The sequence below is a fragment of the Leopardus geoffroyi genome, chromosome E1, assembly GCF_018350155.1.
Source record: "Leopardus geoffroyi isolate Oge1 chromosome E1, O.geoffroyi_Oge1_pat1.0, whole genome shotgun sequence".
Lineage (NCBI taxonomy): Eukaryota > Metazoa > Chordata > Mammalia > Carnivora > Felidae > Leopardus > Leopardus geoffroyi.
The window spans coordinates 54,499,146-54,525,875 of NC_059330.1; the positions used below are offsets into that span (position 1 = coordinate 54,499,146).

Genomic DNA, 26,730 nt, shown 5'->3' on the forward strand with positions numbered 1-26,730 from the left:
GGGCGTCCCGGGCGGGGTAGCGGCGGCCGCAGCAGGCGGGCGCACTCGGGTCGAGCCATGCTGGCCGCGCGCGTGGAGTACGTCGCGCCCTGGTGGGTGGCGTGGCTGCACAGCGTCCCGCACCTGGGCCTGCGCCTGCAGCCGGTGGACAGCACATTCAACCCCCGCGATGAGAGCTACCGGGAGGTGAGTTCGCGCCGCCGGGACCCGGGTCACGGCCGGCGCCCCAAGCCCCCGCGGCACCCCTTCCCCCTCCCGGCCCGCCGCGCTCCATACGCCTCTCCGACCCGCCCCCACTCTCCCCCCGCAGCCTCGTCACCCCTCTCCCTTTCTCCCCTGGGACGCTTGGCCACGGCCTTCCCGTCTGGGAACCTCGTGGGCCGGGGAAACTGGAAAGATGGGAGTTATGCCCGGGATGGGATACGGGGAGGAAGGGCGCGGCGGCTGCGCGCGGGGGAAGGGGCCGAGCGCGGGGGAGCGGGTATTTGTGGCGGTACCCGGGCAGCTCCTGAGCGAGCTCCGGGGATGCCAGAGGCGCCTCGGGCTTTTCTTCCGTCTGCGGTTCCAAGACGGGCGCTCTCTTTCCGGGTGTGTGTGGCCTGGGAGAAGTTTGGGCAGAAACTGGTCTCCCCGAGTTCAGCTCCGCAGCGCCCCTCCCTCCCCAGCCCTGCCTGCGGGGCGGGAGCCGCTGCCGACACCTCTGCCTGGGCCCCTCTTGGACGTCTGCAGGGCTGGGGGAGGCGGCTGAGTGGGCAGCTGGGGGTGATTTCCCCCCAAGGCCCTGGGTTTCTGGGTTCTTGGCTTCGTGGCCGGCCACTCCCCTCATCCTCGCATTCTGCCCTTTCTCCGCTCGGCCGGCCCTCCCCTCTGCCGTTTCTGTACTGCCCTAGGGGGAGGGGCTCCCCAGACCTCCAGGCCCTGGCGGAGCTGCACATTTCTCCCAGCCTTCTGGGTCTGGCCAAGGCCTCTCCGGCCTCCCGTGGCCCAGCTGAGTCAATTCCCTGTTGGGTCAAAGATTCCGGCTGAAAAGCTCAGGACGGGACCCGTCTTGGGACTTTGACCCCTGGTGGCCTTTGCCTGCAGAGTGTCAGGTTCTCAGGCGTGATCTGCCAGTGTGGGGCAGGTCGGGGCAGAGCGGGGCCTCTGCTGGGTCTAGAGAGGCTGAGCGGGAGGCTGAGCCTGGAGTCAGCTGTTCGCCTGTTCCCCCACCAGGCCTTTCTCCTGCAGGGCCCCGGGGATCCTGATCTGGCAGGGTGTGCAGTGCCCCGGTGGTGACGGGAGTCTAATAATAACCCCTAGTGTCCCTGTCGCCCTCAGGCCCCGGGCACCTGGGGCCTGCCCTTCCAGAAAGAGGAGGCTCTCAGGACCCCTTCCTGCTAAGACAGTTGGGCGGGTTAGCCAGGCTCCCTCCTAATATGTGTTTGCCCCTCCCTCTCCCTGAGCCCAGCCTGTGGAAGTCAGCCTTCCCTGAGAATGTGGCCGCCTGGGGATAGCTCCAGGGAATCTTCCGCTCCCAATGAATGCATGAAAAGAGGCGGATATGATTTCTGAGACAGCTGTGTTGTTGGGTGTGTGTGGGGGGGGGTGGGGGTGGGTGTGGGTGTGTGTGTTCGTGTGTGTTCGTTGCTGTGTCCCAAATCCTGCGCCCAGATCCTGCACCCAGGGTCTCCAACCATAATTTTATTCTCTCCACGGGAAGAAATCTAAACTGGCTGGGACAAGAAGCCCTGGGGACAGGGGTAGGGTACTCCCCCTCCCCCTCCCCCACTACGACCCCAGAGACAGCGCCTGTCCAGCCAGCATCTGTGGCTGGCAGGGCCTGAACCTCCCCGACCCCACCGAGTCCCATGGACAGGTGGCCGCTGAGCCAGCGGGACCCACTCACAGCCCCCTGCCCCTCTCGTCCCAGGGTTTAGACCCTGGCACACCGAACTGGGCATCAAATGACTCCCAGTGATGAGCGGCCCTCCTGGCCCTTCTCCTGAGGGCACCGAGTGCGAGGTGGGTGTGAGGGGTCCGGATGGGAAGTGTGGCTTGGGGTGTTATTTTAGGTGGCTCATACTTGGCTGAGTTCCTCAGTTGTCTGACCATGGGTCTCTCCTGGAAGTCCCTTTCCTCCCAAGTGCCAGGTCAGTTACCACGGATCGGGCACCTTCTGCTGTCAGTCATCTGAGTGCTCCACAAAGGAGATTGGGGCCAGGGCTGTGCTGGGCGCGGGGTCACGTGATTGCCAAGGCCGCCAGGGCTTCTGGGCATCAGGCTACCGCAGCTGAGTAGGTGGGGCTGGGGCTCTGCCATCCAGCTGTCTGGGTTGGAATCCCAGTTTTATCACTTACCGTGTGTCATAGCAGGTGTCTGTCCGTCTCTGAGCCTCCCTTCCCTCATCTGCAAGTACCGAATGAGACGTTGCATGAGATGCACTTGGGACATAGAGGGACGTAGTGGGACCCAGTGATACAAATCATTAGATGGGCTGGGGGCTCAGTAACGTGTCCAAGGTCAATACTCCTCTCGGGCGACAGAGCACTGCATCCGGCTGTGTCTCTTTTCCAGAACAAGCTACTTGGGTTCCTTCCTTCAGCTGTGCCTTCACCACCCCACCCCCACCCCCCAGTGCAGGGAGGCCAGATGAAGTGTCTTAGTAAAGTTCCAGATGCCGTGCAAATGTTCGCGGTGGCCACGGTCAACGTGCAAGAGCCACACGTGTGCTTCCTGTTCCACCTTTCCTTTCCCTGCTTCTGTGGACCGGGTGTCCTTTCCAGATGTGCATGGTGAGGTGGAGGAGAGGTTTTCAACTTTTTGCATTTAGACGGAGAGGTTTGCAACGTTTTGCATTTAGACGTGGATTTCCACGTGTTAATTTCGGACGGTGCTTCAGTTCCTAGGCTCCCCAGAGAGTCCCAAGTGTGTGACCTCAGGCCAGGGGTGGGGACAGCGTGGGGGCCGGACCCAGAACTACAGGGCTCCCCCCGCCCCCTTCCTTGGGGGCAGCTCTCAGGAGGGGAGCCAAAGTTGGAATGAGGAAGCCCCATTCATTCAGTCTGAACACTGAGTCATGGTCATGGGACGATCACGCTGCGCCCCCCTCCCCTGCTGGTGGTGGGGGGGCTTAACCCTTCCCTCCAGTGCTGCAGCTCCCCTCCCTCTGGCCTCACCCTCCGCCCCTGGGGCTCGCTCACTTTCTAGCTGTCTCCTGACCTCTTGGGGTGAGGGGGACCCAGGCTGTCGCCCCTTCCCCCTGCCTAGTGCACAAGCCCCTCGTGGTCCGGTTCCCAGAGTACAGATCAGTCAGTGCCGCCCCAGCTTGGGTCCTGGGTTCGTGCTCTGGGTTTCTCATTACAGAGTGACAAACCAGAACTAATTGAAGTCACTTTGATGGGGGGAGAGGCGGGAGCCCCGAGCCCTGATGTGGAGCTGCTGTGGGCTGGTGTTGGGCAGAGTGGGGAGGTGGGTGGGAGCTGCCGGGCACTGTGGAGGTGGGACTGATGTGGGAAACTACTTTCCAGGCTCTGTGAGAGCAGGGGACTTGTGAGCAGAGCTCCCAGGTCCCTTTGGAAGGGAGGTTTGCTCTCCCCCACCCCCACTGCCACCGCACATAGGGACTTGCAGTGTTAATTAGGGGCAGGAGCATAATTGTCTATCCCAGGGTGGCGGATGACACCCAGGCGGCTGTGGGGTTCTGCTGGTTAGGCTTCCGCTCCTTCCTCCCTCCAGCTCCTCCTTCCTCCTCTTCTCCCTTCCCCAACTTCCTCCTTTCCTTCCCTGCCCTCCCCGCCGTCGCACCCTATCCCCCCAGCACCCAGAGAGACGTCTGGAGGTGAACTGCTAACCAAAGGGCCCCCCTGCATTTGGGTTTCCCAGGCCTGGCTTCTCCCAGGCTGGGCCGCATCACTGGGAACCCACTTGAGGCAGCTGCCCAGCTTGGGAGGCCCTGCCCCCGGAACTGGGCTCACAGGGGGCAGGGGGCTCTGAGAGCGTGACCTAGGGGAGCCAGCACACAGACTAAGGGCAGCAGCTGGCTGTGGTTTGCAGAGACTGAAATGGCACCAGCCCATGTCTAGACTACCGCTTAGAGGTCCTCCCTCGCTGGGTGGGGACGCATGGCAGAGTGGTGGCTTTGCCTGTGTAGGGAGAGGTTAGGAAGGGGGACGGCCAGGAGGCCAGCTAGAAGTCACGGGTAGCTGGGAGGAGGTCTGGATGTGAACCGCTCTCTGAGGTATACAAAAGGTCTGTCGGGGTTCAGGTTGCTTTCCCTCCCACCCCCCCGTTAGAAACAACTTAAAGGAAAGCGCACACTCTTAAGTGTGCACCTCAATACGTGTGTGTGATACCATCCTGAGAGAGTATTCCCACCTCCCCAGGGCTCCCTCACATTCCTTCCCAGTCCATACCCTCCCAAAGGGAATCACTGTTCCCACCTGTCACTATAGATAGGTACGCTTCTCTAGGGCGCCTGGGTGGCTCAGTTGGTTGAGCATCTGAGTCTTGATTCCGGCTCAGGTCATGACCCCAGGGTCGCGGGATCGAGCCCCATGCTGAGTGTGGAGCCTGCTTGAGATTCTCCCTCTCCTTCTCCCCGCCCCCGCCCTTCCCTCTCTCTCCCTCTGCCCTTTCCCCGCTTGCTCACACACAGGCACATGCACTTTTTCTCTCTCTAAAAAAATAATAATAATAAAAACATAGGTGGGTTTCTTCGACGTTGAGCTTTACGTCTGCCGTTTTGCCTGGCCTGTCTCCCCCACCGCTGTGCCCGTGAGATCACCATCCGGCCGTGTGTGTAGCTGCAGCTTTCTTCCCATGGCCGCGTAGTATTCCAGTGTATGACTATAGCACGTCGCACGTGTATCTGTTTTCTTGTTGGTGGACGTTTGCGTTGTTTCCGCCCTTGGGCTGTTACCACTGCGGTGAACGTTCCTGTCCGTATCCTGTGGGGACACAAGCCCTCCTTTCTGTAAAGTAAATATCCTAGAGCGGAATTGCTGGGTTGTGGGCGTATGCTCGTTGTGCAGTGGTTTGCAGGTTGGTCAGGGGATCCCTGGGTTTTAGCAGAGGGGCCTCGGGGGCCTGCGAGAGGGGGGCCAGGACAAAGCGTGGCTTTTCGGTCCGCTCCTCGGTGAGAGGAGGCCCTGAGTCGCGGGGCTCCGCTAAGCAAGCACGTTTGAAGCAAACATTAAGCTGCTGGAAGAGGTTTGAGAAAAGTCTGTCGGCGCTCATCTGTGCTCCCAGACTCGAGCGGGATACAGATCTCCTGGGACCATCCCTAGATGCCGTTCTGACTCACGAGGGTCCAGAAGGAGGCTTGAGACCCTGCATTTCTAACACGATTCTGCATTCTAAGAGAGGTCCATGTTGAGCGGGTCAGTGAACTTCACTTTGAGGAGTGAGCCCCTAACATCCAGTCTTCCTTGGCCCCCTTCCCCTTGGCCCGGGGCTGCAGGACCCTCCAGTGAGGACGAATGGGCTGGGGGCAGGAAGGGGGCCGCTCCTTTCTACTGTCTCACCTGGGTGGGGGCCTCCCGGATCAGTCACGGGAACAGGCGGTGCCCGGCCACACCTTGAGGACGGCAGGGACCCTTCTGCAGGGGTGATGTGCTCAGACCCACTGGGCCTTCCCAGCTGCCTGCAGGTGGGCTTACCGTCCACGCTGCTGAGGGAGGGAGGCGAGCGGAGAGGCGAGTTCCCGCAACACCAGTGATGTATTTTTCCCAGGTGGAGGTGAAACCACACTACGCCCTCCACCATCCCCATTCCCAAAAGAGCCATCGCCCCTGCCCGCTTCTGGACCGTCCCCACCACGCTGGCCGTTTGTCCCTAGGCTCAGAAGCCTGCGGGCGCAGGCGAAGGGCAGAGCAGGTGGAGTCAGGCTCCCCGAGACCTCGCGGGGCCAAGCAGCCAAGCAGAGAAAGACAGGGCGGACCCAGCAGATGTCTCACTTCTCTGAGCCCCCGCTCCCCTCCCCCCTCGCCCCGCCGAAAATGGCCCCCAGCCCGAGGACAGCAGAGCGCAGCCTCTGTGTTTCAGGGTTGTCTCCTCTGGGTACCTGGCCCTGCTCAAGTCTGGTCTCCCACCTTAGACCAGGAGGTCCTGGGCTCCCAGCCCAACAGTTCCAGCCCGGACTAGAGGGCAGGGGGCTCCAGACCAGGAACCCTCCCCCCCCCCCCCCCCCGCCACCCCGGGGGCACGTGGGGAGCAGGGTGAGGCTGTCAGCTCAGGAGCCTGACTTACAGCCAGGTCTGGCCCTGGCTGGCGGCCACCAATCCTGGGGCCATCTGGTGTCCATCTGGCTGAAGCAAGAGACTGGAGGGCAAGGAGGGGAGTGCCTCCGGGCCGCCTGACAGACGGCAGCTCTCTCTGCAGGACCCCGAGGAGCTCGGCTGGCCTGAGACGGGCTTCAGAATCTTGGGCTTTGCTGCTGCCCTTGGCCCCTGGCGGACATCTATCCCTTTACGGATTTAGTGAAAGGGACCCCCCCCCCGGGTGCATGTTCTGACCGCTCCCCTCCCCCTCCAGCACAGCGCTGGCTTCTGGTTTCTCTGGAGGGACCCCAGCATCTAGAACAAGGCTCAGAGGAAGCAGATGTACCAGGCGTCCCTTCCTGGCCCTGGCCCAGGTTCCGCTTGGCTTCTGAGACATCCTGCCCAGGCCCTGTGTCCTCCAGGAGACCACGGCCCTCGGACCCCCGGGGATGTCCCCCTCCTTGTCTGTCCCCCAGCCACGCAGCTCAGCACCCGCAGCCCCCACTGCCCGCTGGCGGTTCCTGCCTCGTCTCTTGGACATCTCAGGGCTGCTCATCAGGCAGGGCCTGGTCCCTATCTCCGTGCAGGTGCCTAAGCCACCAACCTGAGCCCAGCTCCTTCTCCCTCACATCCGCCCCCGCACCCCCCGCCCAGCCCCGGTGCCAGGCCCCGTGTGGACAGGGCGAGAACCTCAACTGTGGGAGGAGGGAGGAAGGGCAGAAGAGGGGATGGGTGACCGACCACGTGCAGTCACGGCTCCTACGCTCACAGCCCGAGTGGGAGCTCAGGGCCCCGGGGCAGGGCGCCTTTCGGACCTGCCCTGGGACCAAGTGCTGACCCCAGGCATCTCCCCTGTAGTCACTGATGTTCCTGGGGCTGGTGGCCGCCGTCTGCCTGGGCCTGAACCTCATCTTCCTCGCGGCGTACGTGGCCTGTGCATGCTGCTGCAGGCGGGACGAGGCCATACAGACCAAGCGGCGCAACTCCTGCTGTGTCACCTGGACGGCGGTGGTGGCCGGCCTCGTCTGCTGGTGAGTGTCCCTGTGCTCTGGGTGCCGCCTTGCAGACCACGTGCCCTCTCCCTCCGCCACCAGCCCCTCACCAAACCCCAAGGGGTTCGTCCGCTGTCCGGCCACATCCTCCTGACCGAGTTCCGGGTACCGTGATGGCAGAGCCCTTCACAGGGTGAAGGCGTTTCTTGCGTAGCAGAGGGAATTGGATTCGTGGGGGTGGTGATGGGGGTCTCCCTAGTGCGCCTCTGTCCTGGCGTAGTCCCGTGCGGCCTGGCCGGGCACGTGCCTGCCCCCATCGGCAGCTCCTGGAGCAGTTTGCCAGACGGCATTCCCGGACGGAGGGGGTGTCTGCTGTTTGCATGCCGGTACCCTCCCGGCTGGTCTGCGAGGTCAGAGAAAATTTGGCTGCAGTCTCCATCAATTCCATCTTCTCAAGAGATCAATAGCTCTTAGTGCCTTCAGACGGCGCATGAGGGTTTCTAACTCCGTGCCAGAGCCCGCGCCCCCCGGGCGGTGTCCACACACACGCTGGGTCTGTTTTCGGGAGTTGCTTGTATGTTTCTCGTTTTCGTATCTGCAGAGGTTTTTCCGAAAGCCTCGGATCCACCCTGAGACGCTCCTGGGGGTGGTCACCCTCGAGGCGCAGAGACCCTCATTGCCAAGTGTCCATTGTATCCAAGAACCCACAGTGGGACTTAGCTCTCTGCCTCAGCGGCAGGACGAGAGGCGGGCGGGACGCAGTGATCCTCGGGGTGAGGACACCTGGGCCGTTAGCCTCACTTCTCTTCTCCATTAGAACATGGTCACGTCCCGTCCCGCCTGCAGCGTAAGGGTCCTCTAAGCCAAGGAAGGAAGGAACTGGAAGCAGGGTAGCAATGATGCCAACGTACTGAGCACTAGGGCTGGTGGGGGGGCGGGGGGGAGAGCAGGGAACGTGCAGCCGGGTCCTAAATCATAAACTGCCTGAGTCAGGAGTTCAAAGACGAGTCTGACGCCCAGCAGAGAGGAGCTCCCACAAAGTCACCAGAATAGAGGCCGCCTGCTGGAGGGGGGCAGGGGGCAGGAGACAGTGAAGGAAACTGTAGTGCCTACCACACAGCGAGCCCTCTCTGTGGGAGCTCAGAGTAAAAAAAAACAAAAAAACAAAAAAACCTCTACAAATGACAGAAGAATACTTTGGAACAGTGAGAATGACTTTATGAGGGTCAATCCCAATAAGCAATAGTTACCAGCTGTGGAAGGAAAACTCAGAACAGAAATGTGACGTGACTCATCCTTCAAAATTCTACGTGCTGTTGGCACCAGGCAAGAGCGAGCCGGCGGTGAGCACAGGTGCTAATTCTGCCTTCTGTGGCTCCTGGTCCACTGGGAAAGGCAGAGAATTATACACTTGTTTACAATTACAAACTAAATTACAAACTGAGAAGTAAGTTCCGAGGAAAGGAACAAGCATCAAGTTGGATGGCCGACTCGAGTCGGGCGTTACTGGGTGATGGACGCCAAGATCCATAGGGTGACCAGGCAAAAGTGGGGGGCGAGGTAGGAGGAGGTACTTGCAGCCAGAAGGAAGAGGCGTGCGTGCAAAGGCCCTGTGGCAGGAGGGAGCACAGGACATTTAAGGAACTGGAAGAAGCCAGTGAGGCTAGAGCAGAGAGAGCAGATGAGGGGGCTGGGGTGGGGGTGCCACGGGGATCTTGGGGAACAGCAGTAAGTAGAGTGGCTGACAGTCACCTTCACTGGGGTTGTGCTCAGATTGGAAGGAACGGAGGGGTAGAGTCAGGGGGGGGTGGGGAGTAGAAAAAGCGGGAGTAGCGGGGTACAAGGTGAGGCTGGGGGGGTTGGGGGGGAGATGTTGTGTTCAGCTCTGACAGTAAGGATCCTGGAGAAGAGAGGAGATTCAATCCATAGAAGAAAGTACCAGCAGCAGGTTCCCGAAACGTCAAAAGGGGTATGAGGAGAGCCCCTTGTGTTTTTCTGTTTGGGAGACAGTAATTTTATAGCTGGGAAAGATAGGCAGGGCCATCATCGCATTTATTCTGTCTCTTTCCTCAAGCAGAATGGTCCACGTGGCCCAGGCAGGACCCATGACACCCGGCGGGAGCTGGGAGGCCCTCGTTAAACAGCCAGGGCCATTTCTGGTCTTGAAGACCAGGTGCCCTCCTGGGCCAGCTCCAATAAATCCAGACTAGGAGAAGGCGGAGAAGTAGAATACCTCCAGTACCCAGAACAGAGCAAGAGATGGAAAGGTGTTGGCTTCAGGCCAAATCCCCAGAAAACACTAGATCATGACGCAGGTGACTAAAGGAGAAAGTTAGAAACGCAAGGGGCAAACAAAAGGTGTTTTTCCGAGCATAATAAAAATTTAAAAAAAAATTTTTTTTTAATGTTTATTTATTTTTTGAGAGATAAAGACAGCGCCCAAGGGGAGGGGCAGAGAGAGAGGGAGACACAGAATCGGAAGCAGGCTCCAGGCTCTGAGCCATCAGCCCAGAGCCCGACGCGGGGGCTCAAACTTAGGAACCGTGAGATCATGACCTGAGCCGAAGTCGGATGCTGAACCGCCTGAGCGCCCCCAGGCGCCCCTAAGGGCAGTGAACTGGAATGAAAGCTGGTTGAACATGCGGTTGCATGAACGGAACACACAGCGGGACAGCAAACCGTGGCCAGCGTGTGTGCGTGCGTGTGTGTGTGTGTGTGTGTGTGTGTGTGACACAGGAAGTGGTAGGGACTTCGCTGTCAAATGCACGTGCTCAGAGCAGTGGGCGCAGGGTGGGCGCCCCTTACCTGTACTTCTAACAGGCGCTCCAGGTGATTCTGTCCTGTGGTCCACGAGCCACTTTCCGAGAAACACTGAGCTCGTGGCTGAGCCCGCCCTGGGAGGAGGTTTCTGTGAAGTCTCCTTAGATCCTTCCTCTTTAAGGAGAAAGGGAAACACGTAAGTGCGTGCCCACGTGCATTCATCTCCCGCCTCCGCCTCCCCAGAGGTAGTGTTTGTTCTGGGTGAGATCTCGGAGGCTGCACAGAGAACCCCCAGTGGCTCAGGTCGGACGAAGTCCGCCACATGATGTAGGCGAGATTTGAGATGATGTGTCCCGGCTGGAATGTTGGATCAAAACCAACGAGATGCGGTTTGACAAGGACAGATTGAAAGTTCTGCTTTTGCTTAAAACAAAACGAAAATCAGAGCGGCGCTACAGGCAGGAGGGGAGAGCAGCCTTGATCCGGTGGGGGGGGGGGTCGTAGGCCGCGGGGTCGGCGGTGGGGAGAGGGGGGCTGCCGGGGCTTAGCCCCCCGGGTGCTCGGAACCGAGCGGACGCCTGGCCGTGGGTGCCTCACCCACAGGCCGTGGTTAGGAGCGCCGGTGACCGGTTGGAGGGGTTGAACCTCGTGGACAGTGATGATGTGGGCCAGGGTCTGGAGGGCACGTGTCTGACCTGGAGAGCAGGAGGGAAGAGGTGACACGACACGGAGCCACATTCTGATGCCCGAGGGGCGTCTTGCAGAATTGGAGGCTTTTTCCGGGCCGCCCCCCAGGACAGTCGAGAACCAGCGGGTGCGCGGTGTGAGGATGTGGGCTGCAGCTCCATGTCAGAAGGAACTTTCTACCAGCTGGAAGGTTTCAGTATGGCAGGCGGCCCCATGGGTGCTGTGGGGAAGCAGGGGGAAAGGGTAGAGGATGGTGGGAGGGAGGCCCAGCTCCTGGAGGTTTCAGGAGAGACCTCAGGGGTCCCCCGAGCCTCCCTATGACAGTCACCTGGGGAGCAGCAGAATCCCTAGGGCCAGGCCAGCAACCTTCCCCGCTTTGGAGCTGCTGGATTGAAGACAGCAGTAGTATTCTCTGCCTGAGGGAAATGTACTGTAGAGCTGGTCAGCCAGGCCAGGGACAAGGTGGCCATGAACCTTCACCCCCATCTCCCTCAGCTGCCGGAACTCCCTCCCCTCCCTCCCTGGGGAGGAAAGAGGTCCTTACTCAAAAAGGAGCGGCTGTTCACAGCAGCTGTGTTCGTAATCGCCAAAACTTGGATGCAGCCAAGGTACCCTTGCGTAGGTGAATGGGTAAATGCAGACACTGGACTGTCACTCAGCACTAAAAAGAAATGAGCTATCAAGCCATGAAAAGACATGGAGAAACCTTAAATGCATAGCACTGCGTGAAAGGAGCCAGTCTGAAGCGGATGCAGACTGTTTGATTCCAACCATATGACATTCCGGGAAAGGCAAAGCTGTGGAGACAGCGAAAAGATCAGGGTGGCCGGGGAGGGAGGGCGGGATAGGTGGAGCACAGATGTTTAGGGCAGCAAAACCGGTCCGTAGGATACCGTCATGGTGGATACGTGTCATACGTTTGTCCAAACCCACAGAATGTTCCAGACCCAGAGTGGTCCCTAGGGTAAGCCATGGACGCTGGGTGATAACGACGTGTCCGTGCAGGTGTTCTCAATGGCACAGGGGATGTGGGAAATCTCTGTACCTCTGCTCAACTTTGCTGTGACTTGAAAACCGCTCTAAAAAATACTGTGCTTGAAAAAACAAAACAAAAAACTTTCTCTTCTGGGTGTCACCTCTGACTCTGTTTGGGGTCTCGCCTACAGTGCCGCGGTGGGCGTCGGTTTCTATGGAAACAGCGAGACCAATGACGGGGTGTACCAGCTGATCTACTCCCTGGACAACGCGAACCACACCTTCTCGGGGATAGATGCACTGGTAAGGCTCACGGGCAGCACTGGCCGGGCCGGGCGCAGCCCGTGAGGTCAGCGTGCTCAGAACAAGGGCCCCAGTCACGGCCCGGCCAGCTTGGCTCGGGGGTCGGGGCGGTGGGGGGGGGGGGGGGTGGAGCGGACACCCCTTGGGGCTGCATTTGGTTCTGCTGGGAGTAAACAGGCAATTTCTGCTCTTCGGGCAGGGAGGGGTGGTGAGGACAAAAGGAGAAAGGCTGACCGGGTCCTGGGAGGACACGGAGATGGCCGTGGACTCCAAGCCTCTTTACTTCCAGAGGGCTGACCACTTCCCCGTTTGTCCAAGGGGAGCCTGAACGTGGACAATCAGCCCCATGGTGTTTGATGTTCAGTTCAAATGCTCCATACGGGGCACCGCGAGGTCCAGAAGATGTCAAGGTGTGAAACGCTTCAAAACCAAATGAAGCACCCCAAGGGGTGGGAAGACGAGGTGTCCTCCGGGCTCTGGCGTCCAGCTGGGGCTCAGGGTGGAGGATGGGGTGGGCTGCCAGAGGAGGGGTCGGAATTTTAGGGCCACAGCCCCTCTGCTGGGTCCCTGGCCTGAGTGAGAGGCCGAGCCACGGGATCAGGGTTTTCTCAAACACTGGCCTTGGCCCCCTGGCCTCCAAGTGCTTGTCGCCTCTGCTGTAAGCAGCAGGAAGGTGTTTGGGGCGGTTTCCAGGGAGCCCCCGTGCCCCTAGGAGCCAGGCTCCGGGAGAAAACCAAAGGACAGTTTTCAGGGAAGCCAGTCCCTGGACATCCCCACTGCTCCCAGTCCCCTCTGGACCATGTCCCCTGCAGAGGAGTGACCTCAGCCAACAGCCAGGTCGTGTCTTTGGGCAGCCTCAGCCACAAAGTCCAGCCCCAGCCAGAGCATTTGGACATTGCCCTGGGACCCAGTTCTGGAAGAGGGTTCGACCTCATTGCCCGCTCCTTCTCCCTAAGCTCCTCTAAGACCTTAATCCCTCAGCAGCCCTTGGCAGGGGGTGGGTGGTGCCCCTTAAAGAGACAGCGCCCAGGAAGGCTGCTGGCGTGGCTCTGGCCTCAGAGAGAGCCCTTCTGGGGAGCTGAGGGTCACACGCCAGACCAGGACCCGCCTGTCCATCTACCCTTTGCATCCACCAGAACCCAGCCCTGGAAGACTGAGTCGTCCAGACATGGGGCAGAGGCAGCTCTGTGGGGCGAGGGTGGGCAGCTGGGATGTGGGGCTGAGGGCAGCCTTGAGGCCGCACACAGCCTGGCCGGCCGAGAGGCATGGAGGGGTCCTCACTTTCTGGGCCCCCCACCCCACCTTTACCCTAGCGGGGAAGGGCCTCCGTGGTTACTGCCTCTAGGCTCTGCCTCCCCCTCTCTCTCCACCCACAGCATCAGTTCCCCCTAGAGGAAGAACCCAGCCCCAAAAGGAGAGTCCCTTGCCCGGGGAAGCCCCAGAGACATGACCTGCACTAGTTGACCAGTGCCCATCATAAGGAATGGCCCCTGTCTCCCCCCGCCGGGGACTGAGATCGAGAATGCCAGGGCCAGGGCCATCCTGATGGGAAAGGCTGAGTTCCTCCTGTCCCGTAAGATGAGAATATACACACAAAAGGAGCTGGGAACAAGCCCCTAGGCTGGCCCATCTGCCCCGAGGGCTGAGTCTCCAGGCCAGATTTGGACATTCCCCAGCGAGCCCCACGTCTCCAAACTCCCCCATGTTCCCAAAGGGAAGGGTTCTGTGTGTCCCTGGACGTCAGCCCCTCTTCTATGCACCATGTCTAAAAGTTGAGGTCAGGAGCCCCAGGGTTTTGTGATGGTCCAGCCAGCTGGGAGCTGCCTCTATCCTGCCCAGGACCACCTCCTGCCTCCTCTGGGTGAGCCCACGGGGGGCCCTGGTGGAAAGGCAGGGCTCTGGGCCCTTGCCAGGGCCTGTGAGGCTGGTTTGGGCCTCGGGGCAGGCACCCCACATACTGGGTCCCAAGGGTTGCAAGGGAAGCAGCAGCTTTTGGAGGGCTCCCCAGATCCAAGGGATGAAGGCCTACATCAGGGAAATGGTGTTCAATGCGATAATGTTGATGCAAGTGCCCGGTAATCTACAAAGTCCCCCCAGATGGGGTGACTATGATAATGAGTGCCATTATTATAATTACTGTAATTATATATGTTCCTGTAATCACTGTGAAGGAGAGAGGAGGCTTGGGTGAGTGGGAGTGGGGAGGGCAGGACTCCGAGGACAGGTCAGGCAGCCAGAACTGGGCCAGAGCAAGATGAACCCTTCAGGGCTTTCCTGGATCGGAAGTCCCAACCCTGCACCCTTCCACTCTGAGGACCCCAGTGGGTGGGGGCCGCAGCTCAAGGCTCAGGCAGGCCTGGCAGGGTTCTGGGTCAGCCGCACATTTTGATTTGGGGGGTGGTCAGAAAGGGTCATTTGGGAGTGCCGGTCGGGGGGTTCCTCTCTCTCGTCCAGTGCCCCTCATCTACCTCCTCTCCTCCAGTGAAGGGAGCCTGAGCTCCAGCGACTCGCCCAGGGGACCAGGCACACCTCTGACCCCTCAGGGTCTCAGCTTAAAATAAGGGCCCCATGAGCTTGGCCGATTCCGACTTAAGGCACCCATTCCAGTGGCCAGTGTGGCCGCTCTGGGCTGTCTCCTTAGAGCCCCAGCAGACCCATGGCAGCCGCTGGGTGAGGAATCCGGGGCACAGGGTTTGAAGCTAGTGTGTTTGGGACCAGAACCTGCACCCAAGTGTTCTGGTCTCAGCCCCTCCCTTCAGGATCTGAGACGCGGGGGGGGCCCTCGTGGCCACCTGCAGAGGCTGTACCCCTCTGCCCCCTGATGCGGCTGCCCTTCTAGAAAACCTCATTAAGCAGAGAAGCTTCCTCCCCTCTGGAGGTTTTCAGACTCGAGTGCCTGATAAACACAGATTGCTGGGCCCTTCCCCAGAGTTTCTGATTTTGTAGGTCTGGCACAAGGCTGAGAATTTGCATCTGATCACCCAGCCGCACTTGGGCCAGGGACGACTGTTCCGTCGTCTGGGGGTACACCTGCTTGCTTGCCCCAACCCCAGCCCAGCCCAGGGAGCTGAGCCATCCGTCCCCTGTTGTTCACAGAGCTCGTCACCGGGGTGGGGGAGAACTCTGTCCCAACTCCGGGACGTCCCTGGTCCCTGTCCCTTGGGAGCTCTCATGTCACCCTCTGAGGCCGGGGGACGGAGGAGGAGTGGAGTGGAGTGGAGTGGGGAACGGGGAGGGGGCAGGGCTGTAAGCAGGTCAACATCGTGGTTTTAATTTTTTTATTGTTATCTTCGGGAGGACATCAGGAGGGAAGCGAGGGGCCTGGCAGATGTTTTCCCGGCTTTTGTCTTTTGCCAAGAAGAGATTTAAGAAATCAAGAAGTTAAAGCTACGGAGCTATGGAAGGAGAAAAAAAAATCACCTTACAGAAAAAGTTTACAGATCATTTTTAGCAGCCCTTTGCTCTAGAGCCGGTTTTCTATCGTGTAGGAATATAAAACATATCCTAATCTTGGCACTTAGCAATAGTGCCTTTTGGACAAAACACTTACACGCGGATCTTACTGAATTGAAACGGAGAGTTTATTAGGGTGATAGTTAGAGAACCTGCTTGTATGTCTTTTTTTCTTCCGTGTGAAGCTATAAACTGCCCAATCTAGACTACCTCTGCCGTCTGGTACCTCTTAGTCCTTACCCAACTTGTAAGAACGGAGAGCAAGCCGGAAAATGGAACAAGCCGCTGACGTTGAAAAACAAAACAAAGGGGAACAAAGAGGGCCATTCTCTTTTCTGGCACCCGGAGCTCATGGAGCGGCGCAGATGCGAAAAGCCTCAAAGTTGCCCCACAAAGTTGCCCTACTGCTGGTGGCCAGGAGTGTTACCTAATGGGCCTTCCCTCTGGGAAGCTTCTGCCCCCTCTGCTGGCATTTTATCTTCCTTCCAGACCTGGGGGAGCTGAGGCGGCCCCAGGAAGATTAGCACACACTCCACCCTCCAGCCCGTTCTGCTTGTTGGTTTGGCCAGCCAGTTTCCACAAGAGAGTTTTCCCCCTGACACTGGCACGCGGGCTCAGAGCAGGCTTGCGGGGACGAGCTCGGGGTCCCCAGGCTGCGTCCCTGGGTCCAGCGGGAACCCTGAGTCCGGGCTGTTTGAGCCAGACCCTATTTGTGCTTCTTGTTTGAAAGCCAAGGACAGTTCAGTGCCATCGCCCTTCCCTCTGTGCCTTTGGAAAGAAAGCTGTTCCTGCAGGGTCCACTCAGCTCCGGGCCCTCGCGGCCCAGCCGAGAGAGGGAACCTGTCCGTCCACCTGGCTGGACGGCCGCAGCAGGGGCGGGTGTGCGAGCCCTCAGAGCGGGCCCCGATTTCCCCCTGTCACTTGGCCAGGCTCTTCGGAGGCAGGATCGGTCCGTCTGTGTCATTTCAAAGTGCTATTGTTCTGCCTTCATGCGGGCCCGGGACACCCGGGGAGCTGTTGCTGGGTCCCACGACAAAGCCTTCCTCTTGTGAGGCGTTTAGAGATCCGACTGTAGGAACAAGAAGTCAGGTAGCAACAGAGGAATTTTTCAGTGAAATATTCTATTCCTCAGTCTAAAAAAAAAAAGAATTGATCCTCCAAGATGTTCAAAGATTTAAGAATATCTGCAAGGAAGCAAAACAGGTTCTCCTGTTTGTTTCCTCATCTGGGAGCCCGGGGCCTGGTTAAGGCCAGATTGGGCCTCCCCTCTCCTGGCAGATGGAGGGACGTGAGGGCTGGCTGGGGGGGGGGTCGGGGCCTCTGCCCTCCTGCTCGTGTCAGGATAGTTGTTACCTCTCCAGCTTCCTCCCACCCGAGGCGGCCAGACTTAACAACCCCGGCCCCTCCCCAGGTATCCGGAACCACCCAGAAGATGGAGGCAGACCTAGAGCAGCACCTAGCTCGGCTCAGTGAGATCTTGGCTGCCCGGGGTGATTATATCCAGACGCTGAAGTTCATGCAGCAGATGGCGGGCAACATCATTGTCCAGCTGTCGGGGCTGCCGGCGTGGAGGGAGGTCACCGCAGAGCTGACCGAGCTGGCCGACGAGACCGGCTACGTGGAGTACTACAGGTGAGGGGCCGGGGGCGGGGGGGGCGGGCAGCGGGGGCCGTGCGTCTTCCTTCAGCCCAGCCTTCATTTGGGGGCCAGGCAGGGACTCCCCACCCGAAGGCCTCAAGAAGCCATGACTGAAATCGGAGGGGTGTTGGTGCTGAGTGGTGGTCACGTAAAGCAGGCTCCTTATGTGGGCAGGCCCAGAGGCCCAGAAAGGGGCAAAGGGGCCGTGAAGTGCCAGGATCCGGCGCTGGAGGCTGGGCCTGGCCTCCAGGGACTCCTCCAGGACCAGCATTCTCCATGGCTGGTGCTGGGTAAGACGTAAGGGCTTTATAGGTTCCTCGCCGGCCAGGGTTTCCGGAGCAGGCTTCCCTACACCTGCAGACTCAGCCACAGGAGTGCAGGGGGTCAGGGAGACGGTGGCCTATCCGCCTGCATAGAGCTTCCCCTCATGGCCACTTCTCTTTTTTTAAAAAAAAATTTTTTTAACGTTCGTTTATTATTGAGAGACAGAGAGCTACAGAGCGTGAGCAGGGGAGGGGTAGAGAGAGGGGGAGACACAGAATCCGAAGCAGGCTCCAGGCTCTGAGCTGTCAGAGCACAGAGCCAGACGCGGGGCTCGAACTCACGAACTGTGAGATCATTGACTTGAGCCGAAGTCGGCCGCCTAAGCGACCGAGCCACCCAGGCGCCCCCCGCTCATGGCAACTTCTTAGCAAAGGCAGAGATGCCCTAGCTTCACTAATGCAGAACCCGAGGGATGGGGGACTGAGGGGCAGCACCCCACCTTGGCCACACCCAGCTGTACAAACTCATACCTACGTCATCTAACCTTGGGGCATCCGTCTGTGTCTCCCCTGCCTCCCAGACCCCATCCCGGGTGAAGGCACTGGGCACAGGCCAGCTGACTAGGGACTGGCTACCTCCCTCTATGCGCAGCATCTAGTGAAGGTCACTCTGGGGAGGGCCAAGGAAGGAGGAGGCAGTCTTGGCGTTGGGTAGCTCCCCGCCCGAGTCTTCCACTCACAAAGTGCGCCTCGCCGTGCTGCCAGGGCCCAGCACCTTGCACGGAGGGAGCCCCTGGGTCGAAATGAATAAATGAGTCCTGAAGAGCAAACAGCAGGTCTTGGGATCCACCCCCCCGAAATGTGTTGGTTCCCCCTCAAGGCATTAGGTCAGAGCCTTTACCCGCCTCCCCGTTGCACAATTTACACTGGTTTTCTGGATTCATTTCTCCTTTATGAGAAAGTCCCACCCCGGACTGACTAGTAAGAACACAGAGGATATGCTTCTGGCGGAACCTCCAGTCCAGGGCTCTCCCTTCCCCTGGGGTAGGATAAAGCCAGACCTTGTCAACGGAAACGCATGAAGTCCCCAGCCCCCGCTGGCGCTCCCCACTCATCCCTGCAGCCCATCCAGCCCCTGCATCCCCAGGATATCACGGATCCAGCTTCCCACCAATTTTTTTTTCCCCTCACATCCAAAACTGCCATTCTCCCAAGCCACAGAAACTTCTCGACTCTTAAGGCCTTGGCTGTGACCCGTGACCTAAAACAGCGGCATCCGATTAGTCCCCATGACCTGAGGGCCATTCATTGTCCGAACGTTTGGAACCTTGGTCAGGAGGGCTCGGGGGCACGTGGAAAGCAGGTGTCCACTTTGACCCTGCCATTCTCTGTGAGTGGATCTGGAACACAACCTTGTACACCCAAGGGCCTCGTGTGGGCATTCGGTAACGACAAAGATGAAATAAGTCAGAGTTTACGTGTCAAAAGGGGCTTCTTTTTAAGACGATTTCATTAAAAAGGGAGGAAAGATCATGATGAAGCTTATCACCTGTTTCAGTGTGGGTGACCGAAGGGTCCCCTCTGACCCCCGATCCCCAGCCCCCTTGCTCAGGCTGAGGTGGAAAAGGCCTAGTCCAAGGTTAGCACCCGTGCATGCCCCCTGGAAACCATCGTGTTCTGTCCCTTCCTTCACCTGCTCTTTGCCCATTTCTTCCCTTGCCTCAACTTCCCTGGAACAGAGGACGTATTCCTCGACCTAACCAGCTTTCTCCTCTGAACAGACTCCTCATCTTCTCTTTCCAGATGGTTCTAAAGCACAGCCATCCAGCTAAGCAAATATTTTTTAGCACTTGTAGCCACGGCCTGGCCAAGTATTGGAGACCATAAAAAGCCAAGCCTCTTCGAGAGGCTTATAAGGGGTGTGACCAAGGCATCAGCGGAGGCCGGGTCCGGGAGAGCTCTGGGAGTAAGGGCCCGGGTAGCTCCTTCCAGAGCCAAGTTCTTGGTTAGAAACACATCCCGGATCACCGCTGGGCCCCTCTGGGAAAACACATCCGCCCCACAGAGCTATTTCCAGGAATTCCTTACAACACGAGGTGCGGATACAGAGAAAACACATTGAAACACTATCATGGAGGGTGACAGAAGCGATCCTAACCTGATTTCCGCTGATGTGCAGAGCAGGGAGAGAGGTAATAAGAAACCTTTAGGACTGAAACATGAAACCAGGATGTTGAGAGGTGCCTGGCCATGTCTCTTGCGGGGAGACTCGCAGATGTGGAGAGTCCAGAATTCCTGGGCCAGGCTCTCCTCCTGCGGGCCTCTGTCTGCTTTCCAATCTGCAGAATGGGGTCCTCACAGATGTGACGTTCCTGAGATTCCTTCCTGTCCTGACTCTCAGGAAACTGGCTCGTTGGTGGAGGGAGGGCCCTGCACTTGCTCCAAAACCCCAGCTCCAGTCCTGGGAGGCCCGGAGGCTGCTGTACGTCTCTGTGCAGGGAGTCAGGGGTCTTGATTAGCCCCCTTTCTCGGCACTCAGCCTCCACTCCCAGAGGCGGAAAGAAGCGCCCTTGGCTGCCTGGTGGCCTCAGCATGCTCCCTCCTCCCTCTGGAAGCCACTGTCGCTTTCTTCCAGCTCCGTCCGCTCCCACCTACGTCTCACACGGGTTCTCAGCCTCCTGACGGTGCTGGTGAAGCAGCAAATCATTGCTGGAGAGGAGGGGGTCCATGAGTTTATCTGCCTGTTGCATCAAGAGAAATAATCATGATCAAAAGCGTTCCCGCTGCGGGGGCTTGGAGAAGCCCCTTCTGTCTGTCCCTCAGCTGCTAGGTGAGGCTGGCGCTCGGTTGTAAGGACCCCCTTGGGATCCTGTTTGGAAGCGAAAGGAGCTAGGGGGCTCTGCTTAGGATTGGATCAGTGCCTTTGGACTTTAGACGCTCTGGATTCCTCAGCCCGTGCTTTGGAGAAGCAGGAAAGTGGGGACTTTGAAATCCCTCAATGACATGCCTTATTAACCTTTGCATTTAGTGAGCGTTTAAATTTTTTTTAATGTTTTATTTATTTTTGAGAGAGAGAGAGAGAGAGAGAGACAGCGTGAGCAGGGGAGGGGCAGAGAGAGAGGGAGACACAGAATCCGAAACAGGCTCCAGGCTCTGAGCCGTCAGCACGGAGCCCGAGGCGGGGCTTGAACCCACGAACCGTGAGATCATGACCTGAGCCGAAGTTGGACGATCAACCGACTGAGCCCCCCCAGGCGCCCCTAGTGAGCATTTAATTTTTCATCCAGCCCTGAGAGACGAAGGTTCCAGCAGTAAAGGTTTGGAAACTGAGTCTTAAAGGAGGGAGGCAGCTTGTCAGGGTCTCCCAAATGGTGTGTGACTGCCTGTCCCCGCCAGTGCAGCCCTGGGTGGGAGCAAAAGGCCTGAGGAGTGAGGGGTGCCCTGGGATGACCTGGCCTGGGGCTCCCTTGCCCCCTGCTAAGCTCCCTGGTGGTCTAGAAACGAGCCCCCCGCCTCAGGCACCCCTGGCACTAAACCCAGGGTATGGCACAAATATTGCTTACATGAACCTAACTGTGCTAAGTGGTGCATCCCAGGCCGCCGGGACGATGGGAAGCCAGGCTGAGCCCTCATCACAGAAGCGGCATCTTAGCGGCTTTCTTAGATCTGTGGACATAAATGTTAGCTGTGATCTGACACTGGTGAGAGTTCTCGAAGCAGCAGGAACCGGGGTCCAAAGACGTGCCTGCTGGGGGGCTGCAGGGAGACCATGGCGACCTGCCTTGTCCAGCGAGGGGCCTCTCGCTGGGATATAATTTAATCAAAAGCAGCTAAGGTTAGAAATGAGTCTCCTCCGCTGCCCAAACCATATCTCGAGTTCCCCGGAGCCATGCGTGGGCAGGGGCAGATACAGTGGGCAGTGCAGAGATTGAACGTGTCCATCACTGCAGAAAGTTCTGGCGGTCAGTGCTGGTTTAGATCTTCGGCCTGGGCGGGGGAGGGTGGCCCCTTTGTCCAGGGAGAATTGGGGGGCGCTGCCCCGGGAGCCCCTGGAGAGCCCATCTGCTGCGCACACTGGTGCTTCCTATCCAGGGTAGGGGGCACAGCCTCGTGCTCTGCTGCTGGCCCGGGGCAATTTGTCAGGGGGGGGGCCTCGGGGTTGCCATGCAGGCTTCTCCGTTAGGCACCAGGTGGGGTGACCCTGGTGGGGTGGTACCTCCCCCTGACCGTCCCAACCCGTCCACCCAGATGGCTTTCCTACCTCCTCCTCTTCGTCCTGGACCTGCTCATCTGCCTCGTCGCCTGCCTGGGACTGGCCAGGCGCTCCAGGGGACTCTTGGCCTCGTGAGTATCCCCGTCTGTGGGCCAGAGAGCCGGGCAAGCATCAGGGGTGACGGTGCCACCGTCTGAGAGAGATGGGGGCCTGGCCGGCCTCGGAGGGTGTGGTGGGGACCAAGAACATGAAGCCACCTTCCGACCCCTCCTCAGCCCCCAGTCGAGGGAAACAGCAGCCACTGACTTACCATCTGGACACGGAGTGAGGACTGGGCTTTCCTCCATGGGCCCCCTCTGTCCCTGGGTCTGTCTGCTGAACAGCTGAAGGCATGTGGCCCAAGCCTTAGAGCCTCTGCCATCTCTAACCAACACCTCCTCGTAGCTTGTGTCCTCACGGCTAGTACTCTGCTGCTGGCCTGGGGCAATTTGTCGGGGTGGGGGGCTTAGGGGTCCTCTGTTCAGCCCAGGGGTCCGGCCTCCATGCCTCTCTCCCAGCAGTCAGCGGGCTGGTATTAGAGGCCACTGCAAGAGTCTCAGGGCCGACAGGATGGTGGCAAGGAGGAAGGGCACTGGAGGTTGGTGGGGTGACAGCCCTCAGTGTTCCCGCCTGCCAGCCTGTGCCTGTGCCTCTCCCAGGATGCTGTGCTGCGGGGTGCTGGCTCTGCTCCTCAGCTGGACGTCCTTGGCAGCCGACACGGCTGCAGCAGTGGTGAGTTCAGGGTTGGGGGGAGGTGGGTGGTCCGACCAGGACTGTCTGTCTGGTGGCATGTCGATGTGTTGTGCCCAGAGCCCCCAGGGCAGGGCCAGCTTCTGGTCTCTGTCCCTGACCTAGAATCCCTGAACTGAGTGAGCTTGGATCATCCTCACCGGCCCCCTTGCCCTTCCCGGGGGGACGGAGGCCCAGAGAAAGGAAGAGGCTCACCCAACCAAGGTCATGAGGTATTTAGGGGCAGAACCAAGATAAGATGCCTGATCCCTTTCCTGCCCCACTGGCCCATTCCAGCATCCCAGCCACTGCTAGTAAGGCCAAGCTGGGATGGCCAGGCGACCTCTCTGGGTGTGAAGAACTAACCGGGTCTGGTGGGGATGGGCGGGATCCCAACCTCAGGCTGGAGAAGCCTCCGGCCTCAGAAGCACACTGCTTGGCCAGCTTCCCTGGGCATCGGGAATGTGCAATGTGGCATTTAGCTTGCCTTCCGGCCCGTTGCCTTGAACTCGCACACACAGCCTAAAACACAATGGTGTATGTTTCTGGATGTGGTGCCTGAAAACGTCTAAAAAGAAACACACAAGGTAGGGGAAGCTTCCTGTGTAGGTATGCTTGGTCTTTAAACACACCTAACGCTCAATTTAAGCTGTGCGCATGAATCATTCGTTCACCGACTTTCTGGCTCTGTGGCATCTCGTGCCAGGTGCCCAGGGATGCAGAGACCAGGAGGACATGATGTTTGCTCTTGACATGGTCTCAGCCTGCAGAAGAAAGACTTGTAGGCAGATCACTGTGACCTCGTGTGAACGGATGCCATGGAGGTGCATTGCTGTGTGTGTGTGTGTGTGTGTGTGTGTGTAAGTGTGAGAGTTGGGGGGGGGGGCAGGCAGGATTGACGGGGGGATTTCAGGGAATCCCTGCCTGATTCAGGGGCCACAAACTAAGGCCCTGACCTGCGTCTGTACTGCCCTAGCTACCTGGGGATAAAAGAATGGTCAAGGGCACTCTCCCCAAACTCACGCCTTGCCCAGGGACTTGGGGGCCAGCTAGTTGTTCTGGCTTTGGGCATTTCGCTGCCGTGATGCCCACAGTATGAATGGCCCCTGGTGCTGCTTAGCTCATAGCAACTTCTGGCAGAGCTTGTCCGGAAGGGAGAGGAGGTGCGTGTCTCCTGTTTTGTTCCCTGCCCCCACCATGCAGTGTCCACTGTGGGCATGAGAGAGAAAAAGCAGATGGGAGCCTATGTCCTGAGGGCCGGGTCCCCTCCAGATGCAGGGAAGGGCAGGATGGGAGGGCCCAGGTCCTGCTCCAGAGCATTCTACTGTCCTCAGGAGCTGAGCGGGTACGTAGTCCAGGGGAGCGGCTGTTGGCCCGAGCCACATGCACAGCTGCCTGGCCGACAGCCTCTCCTCCAGGGACAACTGTAAGCACAGGGAGACTGCAGAAGGCAGGCTTTCCGGGGGCCCATCCTGCCCCTTGGGCAGCCTCTGCCTTCTGGAAGCAGCGGAAGCTTCCATCTTGCCGCCATGAGCTGCCCTTTGGGGGACAGCTCCCTCCCAGCGGGGGCTTCTCCCTGGCACTGGGCTTCAGTGTTCGGGGAGACCAGAGGCGGTTTAATCCCCCAGCTGGGCGCCCTGGGCTGCCAGTTCTGGCAAGAAAGGCCATTTCCCCAATTGTTGAGTCAGGCCTGTGTGAGGGAGTGCTGTGAGGGAGCTGAATGCGCCTTTGAGCGGGCTGCGGGCCCTGCTGCATGGTAATGGGAAGCAGGGTGATGCGCGGGAGGCAGGCTGTTGTGGGAGCCTTTGTGTGGTCCCGCTGCCCTGCCCCGGGAGGCCGCCTTTCTCTGAGCCAGTGGGGCCGAGAACAGACCCCGCCGAGCACCTCCCTCCCCGTCCCTTCCCTGTCCCCGAGAGAGGACCTCCCTCAGGAAGGAGCTCTGCCCACCCCCACCCCCACCCCCCGAGAACCTGCTCAGAGTAGAATTTGGGGGAACTGAGCTCTGGGCTTTGGGTGACGCCAGTGGGCAGCTGAGCAGAACACTCCCTGCAAATCCCGCCACCCCGGGGGAGGCCGGCCCCCCCTCACCCCTTCCCAACAAGACCCCTGGGAAAGTTACTGAAGCTCCCCAGACCTCAGCTTCCTCGAGTGTGGAATGGGGAGAAGGGATAGCACTTGCTCTAGAGGAGGAGAAGGGCTGGTTAACCCCCGGGGTGGGGGGGGGGGGCGTACCGGAAATGTTCAGTAAGCAGTAGCCGCCATTGCTTTGCTGTGCATTTGTGTCATCAGGCGAGGGGCACCGGGGGGACTCCTTCAGACCGTCACCTGTGCTCTCCAGAGCTGCCTCAACGGGGCTGGACACTGAGCTTCTCCACTGCTCAGTCCTCACCCGTGCCCAGTGCCCCCTGCCTCCCCCCACCCCATCCCCACTGTGTGAATAACGCACGTGTGGGCCTTTGTCTCCTTGGACAGGAAAGTTGAATCCTCACTTGGGTCTGAAGAGCAGGCAGGCCTGAGTGGGCTGGGAGGGGGCCTCCTGTCCCCCTTTGGATCCCATATTTTTGCACGGGGCAGAGGTGACCCAGGCCAAGATGGCAGCCTCACTCTATCTTTCCCAAGGCCTCCCATCCCCCACTCAGGTCTGGCTCCTCCCTCTTTGCCACTCCAGTGACCGGGTAGGGGTGCCCCCTGGCCTGCTGGTGCTGTGGCTCTGATGGGTAGTAATAAATCAGTCTGATTGATACGTATTAGTGATTTGCATATAGAGTAATTCTCCCAGGGTCCTGAGCTCGTGGCTGTGGGTGGGCACATGAGCACGTGTGCATGTACAGATGTGTCCTTGTGGAAGCTCCACATCTAAAGGGGCATCTAGGGGCGCCTGGGGGGCTTAGTCAGTTGAACGTCTGACTTCGGCTCACATCATGATCTTACGGTTCGTGGGTTCGAGCCCGGCGTCGGGCTCTCTGCTGACAGCTCAGAGTCTGGAGCCTGCTTCCGATCCTGTGTCTCCGTCTCTCTCTCTTTCCCCTGCTTGTGCTCTGTCTCTCTCAAAAATGAATAAACATTAAGAAAAAAAAAATGTAAAGGGGCATCTTAGTCCCCAACCCTACTCAAAGCCTGTAAATACCACGATGCAGTTGGCCACTATACTCATGCCTAGTGTTAACAGCACAGGGCATCTGATAGGTGCTTTATAAGTAGTTATCGACTCTGTAAATGAATGAACGAAGCCCCAGCTTGGAGCTGCTCCTGAAGGAGGGCAGGGCACCAGCAGTGCAGGGGCTGTGGGGATGGGTCCCTGCTCGGGGAGGACTCCCTGGAGCAGGGGAGCCCCTAGGAACAGGTTGGAGGACCAGAGCTTACTCTGACTGCTCTATAAGAGGGGAGGCCTCCTTTACCCAATGCTCCACCGTACCCCCAGGCTGGACCTGGGAAAGGCCTGGCTCAGAGGATGCCATCCTGGCTGCTCCCTCTCCCAGGGCCCCCGGCCTGCCCCTAACCGTCCGTGGGCCTTTAGCGGTCACCTCTCCGGGCCATGCTGGGGGGCCCAGGCCCTCGGGTTCGTCAGTGGCAGAGCCTGGAGCCCCGTAGTCTAACTCTCCGTCCCCCCCCCCACTTCACATCTTATCCTGAGCAGAACCCGCACCCAAAGGCTCAGAGACGGATCCGATGCCAACAGAATCCTTTAGGAAGAAAGTCCGGGGGACGCTTCGTAGATTGACACCCCAAAAGCATGTGGGGCTTAGTAACAGCAAGACAAAACTACAACAGAGGTCAGCAATGGCCGTGGTGCAGGAACTCCCCATCACACGTCTTGCAGGTTCACGGACCCCTCGGGTCCATCCCAGGCACTGAGAAATAAAGAGCAGTAACAATGCCAAGTGCTGGCTGTCCGCCAGTCACTTTTCTGGGTGTTGGATTGATTGATCGATTTTAATTTTTTGAGAGAGAGGGTGCAATTGGATGAGGGGCAGAGAGAGCAAGAGGGAGGGAGAGCGAAGTGGGGCTCACCCGAAGCGGGGCTCGAACTCACTAACTGTGACGTCGTGACCCAGGCCAAAGTCAGATGCTTAATGACCAAGCCAGGGTCGTTAAACACCCGGGGTGTTTTACACAGATTAATTCTTTTTTTTTTTTAATTTTTTTTTTCAACGTTTATTTATTTTTGAGACAGAGAGAGACAGAGCATGAATGGGGGAGGGTCAGAGAGAGGGAGACACAGAATCTGAAACAGGCTCCAGGCTCCGAGCTGTCAGCACAGAGCCCGACGCGGGGCCCGAACTCACTGACCGTGAGATCATGACCTGAGCCGAAGTCGGCCGCCCAACCGACTGAGCCACCCAGGCGCCCCTACACAGATTAATTCTTAAGGTGGATAGCGTTTTTCTCTCTGTGTTATTGACGAGGCAGCTGAGATACAGAAAGAGTAAGTCACTTGTCCA

At 58.9% G+C, this 26,730-nt stretch overlaps 1 protein-coding gene across 3 annotated transcripts in view; it reads left to right on the forward strand.

The window, feature by feature from the left end:
* Window positions 1-26,730, forward strand: part of TTYH2 (tweety family member 2) — a 38,252-nt gene continuing 11,522 nt past the window's right edge. The window contains exons 1-6 of one of the 3 annotated variants that reach the window (XM_045490830.1): window positions 1-186; window positions 7,095-7,267; window positions 11,842-11,953; window positions 16,818-17,038; window positions 21,556-21,651; window positions 22,219-22,291. In XM_045490830.1, the coding sequence (XP_045346786.1) occupies window positions 58-186; window positions 7,095-7,267; window positions 11,842-11,953; window positions 16,818-17,038; window positions 21,556-21,651; window positions 22,219-22,291 (804 nt within the window). In that variant the 5' untranslated portion in view covers window positions 1-57. Of the gene's footprint in view, window positions 187-6,510; window positions 6,824-7,094; window positions 7,268-11,841; window positions 11,954-16,817; window positions 17,039-21,555; window positions 21,652-22,218; window positions 22,292-26,730 lie in introns of those variants that run through there. The other 2 variants (XM_045490829.1, XM_045490831.1) reach the window with 2 other exon arrangements.